This window comes from Dasypus novemcinctus, chromosome 17 (assembly GCF_030445035.2).
Source record: "Dasypus novemcinctus isolate mDasNov1 chromosome 17, mDasNov1.1.hap2, whole genome shotgun sequence".
In the NCBI taxonomy this organism is placed as follows: domain Eukaryota; kingdom Metazoa; phylum Chordata; class Mammalia; order Cingulata; family Dasypodidae; genus Dasypus; species Dasypus novemcinctus.
The window spans coordinates 4519604-4531638 of record NC_080689.1 but is presented as its reverse complement, the minus strand read 5'-3'; the positions used below and the strand labels follow the sequence as shown (position 1 = coordinate 4531638).

Here is a 12035-nt window from a genome sequence, read left to right as displayed (position 1 = left end):
TCATCCTCTTAAAGTGTACAATTACATGAAGTTGTTATCTAATTCCAGAACATTTTTTCATCACCCCAAAAAGAAACTCCAAGCCATTAACAATCACTCCCAATTCTCTCTCCCCCAAGTCCCGGTGACCACTAATATATAATCTGTCTCTTAAGATTTGCCGATTCTGGACATTTCATATGAACAGAACAACACATCCGTGACTGTGTCTGGCACATTCCACTGTGTGGTGGGACGTTATTCCCAGACTTTCCATTCGTTCTTTAGACATTGTTTCCCTGAACACATTTAGAACACCTAGTTTGAAGTCTCTGTAAGTGAAAAGTCTGCTTTTTTAGGAACAGTTTCTACTGACTTTTTTTCCCTGCGTATGGGGCCATGCTTCCTTTTGAGTTTGCATGTCTCAGAATTCTTTCTTGAAAACTGGACAATTTTAAATAATATAGCATCACCACTCTGGAAATCAGATTCTGCCCTCTTCCCCGGGTTTGTTGTTGTTTTGTTGCCGTTTGCTTAGTGATGTTCCTAAACTAATTCAGTGAAGTCTGTAGTCTTTGCCACGTGTGGCCACTGAGGTCCCCACTTGCTGAGCTTAGTGGTCAGCTAATGGCTGCACGGAGCGCTCCCTAAATGCCTGGGCCACAGGCTTTGCCCCCCCAAGCCTTTGCTGAGGCTGCGTGCACCGGCACCCACCGCCTCGGGCTGGCCCAGCCTCCACTCCCTGCTTGTGCAGAGGTGAACCTGGCATGGCCCTGCACACGCCCGGCCTTCTACGTTCCCAGGAGGCAGCTGGTGCTTTTCAGAGCCCCTGTCCGCGTCTTGCTCCCCGGGTTTGCCTTTTAAGGTCCTCTGGCCAGCTTTTGGTTTGCCCCAGTGTTACCACCTCAGGCAGCTGTGAGGCTGAGCAAGTGCCACCGACTGTTTTCAGTCAAGTCTCCAGAGGAAAAGGCTCCTGTCCCTGAGGAAGCTCTGAGACAGGCCAAAGAAAGACAACCCCGCAAGGGGGGCTTCTGGGGCCTGCCCGAGACGGGGGCTGCAGGAGTCTGGCCCCTCCACTCCTCCGAAGGCGCCTGGGCTGCCAGTCCCCAAGCCTCCGGGGTGGGGAAGAGGACGGAGACAGGGCGAGTCGAAGCACCTCGACTGCAGACTCAACTGCAGACTCGGCCGCCTTCTTGAGTAAACATCCCAAGGCAGCTGTAAGCCTTTGGCCAATTTCAGAGTTCTGAAAAAGTTGGTTTTTTAAACCATTTTTCCCAGGTTCTTGCTGTTTTTATGGAGGAGAGGATTTTTGGAGGTCCTTATGCCCCACTCTTCATTCTCACTTGAATTTAAGATTGTCCAGTAATGACTTAAAATTTAGAAACTGATTTTTAATTCCAAAAATTAAAAAATAATTTTAGTTCTCTGATTATCCCTTTGCAAAATCTTCCCAGACTTCTTCATGACCTTTCATTACTTACTGAGGTATAACGTATAATAAAACACAAATGGCTTAGATTTTCAGCTCAATGAGCTTTCACAATTACATACACCCATGTAATCATCTTCAAAATAAAATAAAGAATGCTCCGTCAAACTCTAAAGTTCCCTCTGGTACTTCCTCATCACATCACCTGCCTCCACAACCAGTTTCTGACCTGCATCACTCACTACAGGTCAGCTTTGTCTGACCTATAGTTCTTAAATTTCATATAAATGGAATTTTTTTTTACTATCAAGAAGGATAAATACCAAAATCCAATTGTGATTATACCTCTGTGACGGGGTTTCCTTATCCTCTGATAGCTTCTGTATTAGAGGTTTTACAATGAGCACATGTGTAATTTATTCCATTTTTAACTTGCAGTCATTTTTATTTTAAAAGTCAAACTATTCGCCATTCGATCACCCTGCTACTGCTCCTCTGCTTTTAATAAACTATCTCTTCCCATGCTTCCTTCCCATGCTTACTCAGCATCACTAGGTTGCTGTTCTTAACCTGCCAGATTCAGAACTGTCCACCTCCTGTTGGAGGACGAGGGCTTCTGTTTGTTACACTGACTCTCCTGCTCTCCCCTCGCTCAGCAGCATCGCAGCACACACTGCGGCTCCCACATCCCGCATTAGGAGAGCTGAGCCGAGGCTGTGCCGACCCCACAGCGTTTTCAGCTGCCTATCCTTGTCACTGGCTATTTCTCTTCACTTCACTCCACTTCCTTCTGGGGCGCCCCGATGTCCAGCTTGAGCCAGCTGCCCTGCAGGCTCAACCTTAAGTCACCTTCTGGGCATTTCCTCCACTGGGCCCTGTGTGGGACCCCATTTCTGGGCTCCCACTCTTCCTTTTCTTGGCATGTCCCTGTTTAGCGCACACATCCTCCACTAACTTCCAGGGACAGTAACTCTGCAAAGCTGAAACGTCTCTTTTCTCCCTTCTCGTTTGACTGGTAGTCTGACTGGGTAGGCGACTCGAGGTGGAGGATGCTTTCCCTCTCATTACAGTGTGGCCCCTCAGGCTCCAAGTTTGCCGCTGAGGAAGTCCACATCCTTTTGCACCCGTGCTTGTGTGTGTCCTGGTTCCTCCCCCTGCAAGCTTTCAGGGTTCTGAAACTTGAACCAGATGGACTTCACTACAGGCCTCTTTCGGTCATTACACGGGGTCTCTGGTAGACCTTTTTAACCAGGAAATAAATTATTCTTCACTTGTTCTTTTCCTTTCTAATAGTACCCTGTTCTTGTTTTATGGGTACGCTATCTTCCTTGAGGATATAAATTCTATTTTTTTAAGAGTCTTCTTTCCTGCAATTAAGTTCATTCCTCCAAGTTCTTTTTCCTGTCTTGTTCTTTCATGTCATAGGCTTTCCACAAAATTCTGTCAATCTTTGACTATTCTTCCATTTTGATTTGTTTGGGGTTTTTTTTTGGGGGGGGGAGCAGGGGGTTCTGAAGAAATTTGTTTATTTTTATTAGAGAAGTTGTAGGTTTACAGAAAAATCATGCTTCCATTTTGTTAAATAAACCCTGAGGTATTATTTCTGTAACACCAAAATTTTAACACCCATGAAGTCAGGGCTGGGAAACCCCCTGAATGCATTCAGGAACATTTACTCTGAAATGGGGATATTTTCAGAGTTTAATATTATTTATTAGATAACATACTTTAATGGGTTTGCGATTCATTTTCAGCCTCCATGATCTCTGTTGTCCCTCAAACAAGCAGCAGCACTCGCACTCGGTAGAGGAGGCCGGCCGAGCCGCATCGAGCCGGAGGCTCAGCCCGCACAAGGACCCAGGCCAGCGACGCCCTGGACAGGCACCAGGCCCCAACCAGGGTTGTCCACCACCAAGGGACAGGAGAAGAGGGGAGCAACGCTGGAGGGTGCTGGCCCTGGAGTCACCCCAACACATTGTGTTTCCCTGAGCCCCGGCCCAGCAGCCCATTTGCAGACACATTCCTTGCCTGGTCCTCCCTGAGAGGAGAGCAGGCAGGTGCCGCCCCTCCTTCCACATCGGGGGGCCGAGGGGGGCACGTGAAGCCCGTGGAAGGCCCACAGCAGGGGCTGTAGAGGGGGGCCCAGCCTGCCCCTCCAGACTCTGCACCTCCCGGCGGGGCTGGGAGGAGGCCGGAGTGGAGGCTGCCCTGGGGTGCTCAGGCAGAGGGGGGTTGGGAATGTTTTGAGCAAAACATTTTTTTTTAAGAAAAACACTTACCTAGGCTGAACTCTAAAATGGGCTCATCTGGGTCTTGTGTATTTCCTGGGCAGAAAAGAAATAACAAAAGAAAATTGCCCTTAATATAACTTTTCTTGGGAAGAGGATGTGGCTCAACGGATAGAGTGTCCGCCTACCACATGTTCAAACCCAGGGCTTCCTGACCCGTGTGGAGCTGGCCCACGTGCAGTGCTGATGCGCGCAAGGAGTGCTGTGCCATGCAGGGGACGTGTCCCCCGCATAGGGGAGCCCCACGCGCAAGGAGTGTGCCCCGTAAGGAGAGCCACCCAGCTCAAAAAAAGTGCAGCCTGCCCAGGAGTGGCGCCGCACACATGGAGAGCTGACACAGCGAGATGACAACAAAAAAGACATAGCTTCTTGGTGTCACCTGACAATGTAAGCGGATGCTAAAGAACACACAGTGAATGGACACAGAGAGCAGACAACGGGGGGAGAAGGGGAGAGAAATAAATAAAATAAATCTTTAAGAATAAATTAAAAAATAAACTTTTCTCTACCTCTGGAACTAACGCAAAAGACCGAGGCTCTGCTCTGCCCACCCTCCCCCTCCCCCCAAATAAACTTTCTCAACATTTTGCCCTTGTAAGTGCTACATCTTGGACCCTAAAACCATACTGCTCTCCCCTGGGGCCGCCGCACCCATGCCAGAGGCTGTCACCCCTGCTTGGGCACAAGCCAGATGGACACTGGACGTCCTTTCCTTAGGCAGACGGGCGCCCACCCAAACTGGAGAAGCGATTCCCAGGGAGAGGGCTGACCCCCGCCCCCGCCCCCGGCTCCCCCCAGGAAGCCCCAGCAGGCCCTCCAGCCTGGGGCGGTCACTAAGGGGGCTGGTCCTGGCTCCCTCAGGGCGTCCAGGGCAGGCTGGGGGCTCAGGGCGGGGGCCGGGGAGCTCACCTGCCAGGGACAGGCCCAGCATGTCGGCGGCCACGTCGATGGTGGACGCCCGCTGCACGGCCCGCGCCCGGGCGCCGTGGCGAGGGCTGTGCTCTCGTGCTGTCATGATGGCATTGGAGAGGATGTGCTTCTTGCGCGGGGCCAGGCCACGCCTGGTTCCCGGGAAGCGCGGTCACCGCGCCCGAGGCCCTAAGGCGGCAGGAGCCCTGAGAAAGAGGCGCAGACCCTGAGAAGAGGCCACGGGAACGGGGACCCCGAGACGCTGTGCTCTCGCGGGGAGCACACCTGGACTAGCGGGAAGACAGGTGAGGAGGTGGGCGCCGCGGCCTACTGACCTCCTCAGCGCCCTCCCTCCCACCCCCCAGCACGCCCGCCTGCACACGCCCGCACAGCATGCCACGGGACCCTGCAGGGTAGGGGTTCACAAGGGGTCCGTGAGCTTGAACTGAAATTCCAGGGTGGTGTGACGTGTTTATTAAATAGCACACAGGGTAGCGAGGGCTTAGTAGGTGGTCCGTGGCTTTCACCAGAGTGGCAAAGGAGTGCCTGAAACAAAAAAGGTGGCAAACCCCTGCCTAGAGGATTTGTGTCCTTTTCAAGGAAGACATGACACTTCCCAAATGATGGTTTAAATATAACGATAATTTTGACATTTTCTTGTTGGCTCTAGTCTCACAGGACCTTCAACATTTCTGTCGATTCCCCGGCATGCCCATTGGGATGGGTGAGAGCTGCGCTACGAGGTTTGCCCTCCGACCGGCCGGCGGCGGCTGGGGGGCCGAGATGCACCTCCACGTGCCCTGTGCGGGGTGTAGGGGGGCTCTCAGGTAACCCGAGGACTCGCTGTGCCATGAGGGGGTGGCTACGAAGCAGGACATGAGTGCCACGCATTCTGACCCGGATCCTGCAGCGCCCCTCTCGGAGGGCCCCATCCCCAGACGCCCCTCCCCTGGCCCCGGCTTGTGCCCACACCTGCGGCCAAAGGACCTGGCTCCTGCTCTTACGGTGATACTCCGGACAGCTTGCTGGACATGGTTCTTCTTGGACCAGTAGGGACACGCGGTGTTTCTTCATAGGGGCACATCCAAGTCCATCATCTGAAAGCAGACAAACATGAACTTAGCAAGCTTGCCAAACAGGAAGGTCCTGAGAAAGTATGTGTGATGTTCACCCAAATTAGCCCTCCAGAAGAGGTCTGTCTATTCTTTCCACGAGAATGCCACTGGTGGAGGGTCTGGGGCAAACCGGAACGGGCCTCTCCTATGCTGCTGATCAAAGTGGTACAAGTATTTCAGAAAGCAATTTGGCATTATTTACCCAAATTTGTTAGCAGTAATGAACAAAATCCTCACCAGTAACCCAGAACAAGGACAAGACACCTGGACCAAGATGCTTCCCGTGGCACCACTTACGACGACAATGGCTGCTCTGAGCGCCCACTTTTGGTAAGCACGTTCCAGGCACCCCCGCGCACTGTTCTACAACCCAGGCCACGCGATGCCCCGAGAAGAGCCATGGGGGAAACGACAGTAACGACTGTGGGCAAGGGGGGTGGGAGAGCTGAGGTGCCCATGCATGGCTGGTGGAGCGTAAAGCGGGACAGCCACTGCCACTGCCTGGCGGAATCTGTTCAAGCTGAACAAGCACGCACCCTGTGACCCAGGGTGTAACCCAGACAGGAAACGCCGAGAGAAACGCACACGTCGGCTCACCACAAGATGTGCAAAGAACGTTCAGCAGTAACAGTCACAATAACCAAAAACTGAGAGAACCCCAAAGTCCACCAGCAGAACGGAGGAGGCCACCTGTGTGCGTCTCGGAGCCAACGCCGAGCCCCGCGCGGGCGATCCCACGTCAGCGACGTCCCAGCAGGGCCAGGATGGCTGCAGGGGGCTACGAGTAGGAGAAGCCTCTGAGGGCGTGGGCAAGGCTCTGGGGTTCCGGGGACGTGGCATTTCTTAATCCAGGTGCCAGTCCCCTGAGTGAACTGAATGTGTAAAAACTGGCCGAGCTGTACACAGGTCATCTTTATACTTGAATAAAAAGTGCACTAATTCTTTCAGTAACAATAACAAAGACTGCACAGCAACATGAAAAAAGCGCTTACAACAGTTCTAACCGTGAGTATTTAGTGGAATCGGCCCCTCTGTGCTCTGCTACAGCCAGTTTCAAAGCCAGGGGAAGGGGCAGGAGGGCGCTGCAGCCAGACAGGCACCTGGAGCCGGGGCCCTCCCGGGGAGCTGTTTCTCTGTTTACTGTCACCCTCTTGTATCGAGGAAAGGGGCACCCCTTGCTGGCCCCAGGCAGGGCTGGCACCCTGGGCACCGAGTTCAGCTTGAGGACTCTTCGGAGCCCCTTCCCAGCCCGTTCCCCATTCCGTCACCCTGCTGCTCCCGGGCTCAGCTCGCCATCAACCGCCGTCACCCCGCTTTACGTGGGACGGTGGACACCACCCATCGGAGGGCCACATGTGTACCCCGACATCTTGCCAGCCCGAGGCAGGTCCCCAAACCCACCCAGTTACCCCTCCACCTGCCCCAGCCCCTTCCCACGAGAATTTCTGGGGCTAGGCATGCCTAAAGGGGACTAGTTTTGCACTTGACAGAGCTCACAGGTCAGAGGAACCTTACAACCACTTGCAGTTATCTGGGGTCATCTAACTGGAGTCTGCCACATGGGCCACCGGACGCAGAACAGGAGGCTGCTTTGCACGGCTGGACCACCTGCCCCCGGTGGTCTCGTCACCGGAAGGCGATCCACCAAAGATTCCTGGGTCCTGGGCCCTTCCGGAAGGAGCCTGCACTGCAGGCAGGGGACGGGGGTGCAGTGGTGGGGGCCAAGAAAGGCAGTGGGCCCTGGGCGGGGAGCAGCCACGCCACGAGACCAACTGCCTCCTTCCACGCCGCGCAGACCCTGGGCGACCGTGGGCGCCGCGGGCAGGGCTGCGCCATGCAGGGCCCGCCCGAGGCGCGGCGGCGGCGGCGGCGGCGGCGGCGGCTCAGGAGCCGGGCTGGGGGAGGCCGCCTGGAGCCCCGCCGGCAGGGTCTGGAGCCCCCTGGCTGCCGAGCCGGAGCGGGCCAGAACAGCCCCCAGCGCTGCCTTGTCCATGCCCCACGCCGGGGTCTTCCGACGGGAACCACGCTGCGCGGCCGAGGTCATGGGCACCCAGGTAGGGTGCTTGAGTGGGCCCCACAGAGGGGAAGGGTAAACAGCCAGGACGAGACCCCCAGGAGGCGGCAGAGGGCGGAGCACCGCAGCCGAGAGCCTGCTTCCGGCCAGAGGCACCTGCGAGTCCACACCCGAGGCAGGAGTCAGAGCGAGGAAGGACGTTCTCTCAAAACCCCGAATCCACACCAGCTTCCCTCGCCGACCGTGAAGCTTCCCACCGCTGCCCGGCCCCAAATTTCACCGTGAGATGATCACCTTCCCGCAGGATGCCAGATCCGCTCATACAACGGCTTCCCAGAGGCCCTGGCACGGGCGCAGGGGTCCATATCCCATGGGAACGGACTCTCCTGGGGACCACGGAGCGGCCGTCTCAGCATCTGCCTCAGTGCCAGCTCACGCCTCCCAGGCCAGGGCACAAACAAGCCCAGCGCGGGGCCAGGGCACAAACAAGTCCAGTGTGGCTGCGGCCGCAGATGCGCTGGCTCACTCGGCTGGCTTCCCCCTACCCGCTCCCCACTCACGGAAGCCAAGAGACTGTGCTCCGGCAGCAAAACGTGTTCCAGAGGGAGGTGTGCCAGCTTAGGCGAAGACAGCAAAGCCTCTCGTGCCCCCTTCCAGCTCTCCCTCTTCCCTGGACTCTGGCTGGAGGCAGGGGACGGAGTGGATGGTTCCCAGCCCAGAATATGGCAGCATCACTAGGTGGAAGGTCCAGGAGTAGTGGGGAGCAGAGGCCTCCCCCCTTTCCCACACGTAGCCTAAGGTGGACTTGACTGAGGAAGAAATAAACCTCTGATGTGAGACACCACTGAGAGCGGGGGTGTTTGTCAGAGCAGTGAGTGTTACTCACCCTGACTAAAGTTGGGCACACACCAGGCCCTCAATACATGTTACATTTATTAATGAAAACAAAAACGACAACCAGCCAGGAATACTCACTGAACAATGCCTGGGAAAGAGTGATGCTCTGGTTCTCTGGATGAGATGTGCCCAGTTCACGAGAAAGACCTCAAGGTGGCAGGGAGGCCACCACTGGGCTCCAGGCAATGGGAAGAGCCCAGGGACGGCCAAGTCCATGGCAGCAGAAGGTCACCAGGTGACTCTTTTGTCCCCTCCCGAACTCCAGGTCAGGGAGTACTTGGGTGCCCTGAGGATACCTCCTGCCCCTCCAATGTCCCTGGGCTAAGGCTGGACAGCACCACCCCAAACACACTGCAGGTTCCCCACGGCGGCTCTAGGCTGCTACTCCAGCCCAGAGAGAAGAGGTGGCCCGATCTCCAGCACGGGGCACCGGAGACTGGCCTCAGTCCCCGTGGTTGCCCTAGAGCCAGCTGGGAACTGAGGCCTCTGGGGCCCACCCAGCAGGGGCCATGGGGCCTTGGATCTGGGCCACCAGGCCAGCAGCAAATAAGAGAGCGACAAATGAGAGCCAGGCGCAGACTCCAGGGCTGGGCACTAACCTGGGGCCGGGGTGCGGCAGGGAGGGGCTGCCTGGGCAGCTGCTGATGCCACAAACGCAGGGATCGGAGCTGCGGCGGCTGTGAGGAGGGGTCGGGGGGCAGGGCAAGGGGACCAGGGGACCAGGGGCAGCTCTGCAGAACAGCTTGGGGCAAGGCGCCAGCAGGCGAAAAGACAGAAGGACAGAGCAAGACAGCCTCGGGGAGGGGCGGGCAGGCGGCATGGCAGGCAAGTATTTTCAAGAAGAAAGGCTTGCGTCCACATGGCAACTCGGTACGAGCGCTAGGACCCACTCTGCTCAAAGGAGAGGCCAGGCGCGGGGCAAGGGCACCGGCGGCTCAGCTTTCCCTGAGCAAGACAAAGCAGGGAGGGACGAAGGCAGCGGAGAATCCGCCACCTGCCGGGTGGGCCACCAAGGGCAGAGCGAAGGGAGGGGTTCCGGGAGGCGAGAGAGAGGTGACTCCGACTCAAGCCCGGCACCCGCCCTGCAGGGGCGCCTGGGAATAGTGGAGGCGAGCAAGCAGGTCTTCCTCCTCCTCCCTGATTCTCACAAGAGCCACCAGGCAAATAAGCCTCCTTCCCATGAAGAGCAAGGGGCGCTGCCGCCTTGACGCTCAGGTAGCGCTCAGGTAGCGCTCAGGTAGCACTCAGGTACCGCTCAGTTACCGCTCAGGTACCGCTCGGGAGAAAGGTGGGTGATGGGAGAACCTGGGCCGGGGCGAGGAAGGGCCAAGAGCGTTGCCACGCCCCCCAGCCTGGGCTCTAGGGTCCACAGGGGCTCCCACAGGCTGCCGCTCTGCAACCTGGACCCCTGGGTCACCCTGCAGAACCCCGGGAGCCAGGTGCCGCCAGGCCCCAGCCCACCTCCCGAGCTCCTTTCAGCCCCAGTTCCATGGCCCATGAGGCAAGAGCGGCCGCCTGTACTCAACAGGTGTGTGGAGGGCCGGGCCCCCGTGGCTGTGCCTCTGCTGCGCTTTTGCTGGTGCCACCTGGGAGCCCAGGACCCTTTGCCCCACCAAGGCCCCTCCAGGTTTATCCCACCTGCAGCCTCTCTGACTCCTCCAGCCGGAAATCTCCACCGAGGTCCACCACACTTGTGCTTCGGGTGCTAGTGACCACAGATTCTAAGCCAAGCATGAGGCCAAGATATCATCGACGGGCAGGAACCCATGGTCCGAGGGACAGGTCCCTGCGTGTGGTCGGGGGGGGGGTCATTGCTGCATGACCTTCCCCAGGGAACCATGACCTTCTGGACCTTGATTCCCTCGCCGGCACAAAGGAAGGGCTCCATGGCCTGACAGGGAGCGCAGAAAGCCGCGCCGCCCAGCCCCTGGGGGAAGAGGGCAGGCCGCGCCGTCCCCAGCTGGACGCCCGTCAGGACCCCACGGCCTTCCGGCTGCTCCCCGTCCCTTTCGGAGCCAGGCTCTGCTCTCTCAGACCTGGTCCCTGCGCCTGCGCAGGCCTCGGCCCAGGGACAGGCTCCGTGAGCCGAGCACTGGCCCACTGGGCGCCTGCGTCTCAGAGGAGGAGGACAACGGGCCTCGGGGACACGAGGTGTGGGCAGTGGGCTCCTTCTGCCCAGACACGCCCAAGCGGACCACGGTGCCTGCCACCGCCTGCCTCCCGTTTCCCAAGCCCTCTGCCAGGGACAGGGCTTCAGCCAGCCCGCACGCTTCTCCAGCCGACGCACGGGGCCGCGGGCCTGGCGCACCTCCTGGCCCCCGCCTCCAGGCTCGGCTGGTGCGCTCGGCTGCCCTGGGTGGGCTGTGGCCGTGCCGGGGGCAGGACGGGCCTGGCCTGGTGGGTCCCCGTGCCCTCGCTCAGGGCTGCCCGGCTCCCCGCCCCACGGCTTCCATCTCCGTCAGAGGCAGCTCCACACAGCCCCCGAGACCAAGCCCCCAGCGCATCGGCACCCCCAGACTCCCACGCCGGCCCCAGCGCCCCCTGCCCGCATCCACTCGGCCAGCAGCTCTGCGTCCTGCGCGGCCTGGCTGGACGGCTCTCCCGGGCCGGGACAGAGGGCAGCGCCCTCGCATCCTTCAGGCAGGCCCGTGCTGAAAATGAGCTTCCGCTTTGGCTGCCCCTCATCCCCCCCGCCCCGTGGTTCGCCTGCAAACCACGAGCCCTGCGGGGCCTTTTCTGTGTGAACTAGTTTGAAAATAAGTCACCCAGAAAGAGGGGCTGAGAAGTGCTTCGCTGACAACTCCCAGGGGCGCGCGGCAGGAGACGGGGCGGCGGGCGAGGCCTCTCCTCGCTCCACCTCTCACAGCGGGTGGCGGCCGGTGACAGGCCAGGCCGCGGGACCCCGGGATGCAGGGAAGCGCCCGCCAGCAGACCCCGGGGCCGCCCCGGCCGGCGGGCGCCCTGAAGTGCTCCCCGCGAGGCGCCGGGCGCCGCATCACCCCAACGCCCGGACCGGGGCAGGAGGCCGCGCTGTTACTTGTTACCTCGGAATGCCGCACACACGGCAACGGCGGTGTGGCCGGGCCACCACGGCCACGCGGGAGCTGCCTGTTCCTCCTGACACCGCCCCCGCCCTGAACGTCCGCACCCCGTCGCTGGAGCCCTCCGGGCCAACGAGCGCGCGCTGACGAGGCCAGGAGGGCCCTCCCTGGGGCTCTTAACTGCGGTAACAGGCCTCTACCCTTCCAGGAGGGTTTTGCCCTCGGAAGCACCCCAGAAATTTCCATGCAGTGTGCCAAGGGAACGAGGAAGCCAGCCGGGAGAGAGTGACCCTGCCTGGAAGCACGCGGTTCCCAGAGCACCACGAGCAGTGCTTCCCGCCACCGCGCCCCGCGCACCTCAGA

The 12035-nt window shown here is 58.7% G+C and overlaps 1 protein-coding gene across 31 annotated transcripts in view; it reads right to left on the bottom strand.

The window, feature by feature from the left end:
* INPP4A (inositol polyphosphate-4-phosphatase type I A) overlaps positions 1-12035 on the bottom strand; it is a 102406-nt gene that overhangs the window by 44810 nt on the left and 45561 nt on the right. For all 31 annotated transcript variants that reach the window (XM_058278155.2, XM_058278154.2, XM_058278143.2 and 28 more), the window contains 3 exons: positions 5578-5702; positions 4606-4811; positions 3688-3732 (listed from right to left, as the gene is read on the bottom strand). In XM_058278155.2, coding sequence (XP_058134138.1) covers positions 3688-3732; positions 4606-4711 — 151 coding nt within the window. In that variant the 5' untranslated portion in view covers positions 4712-4811; positions 5578-5702. The remainder of the gene's footprint in view (positions 1-3687; positions 3733-4605; positions 4812-5577; positions 5703-12035) is intronic.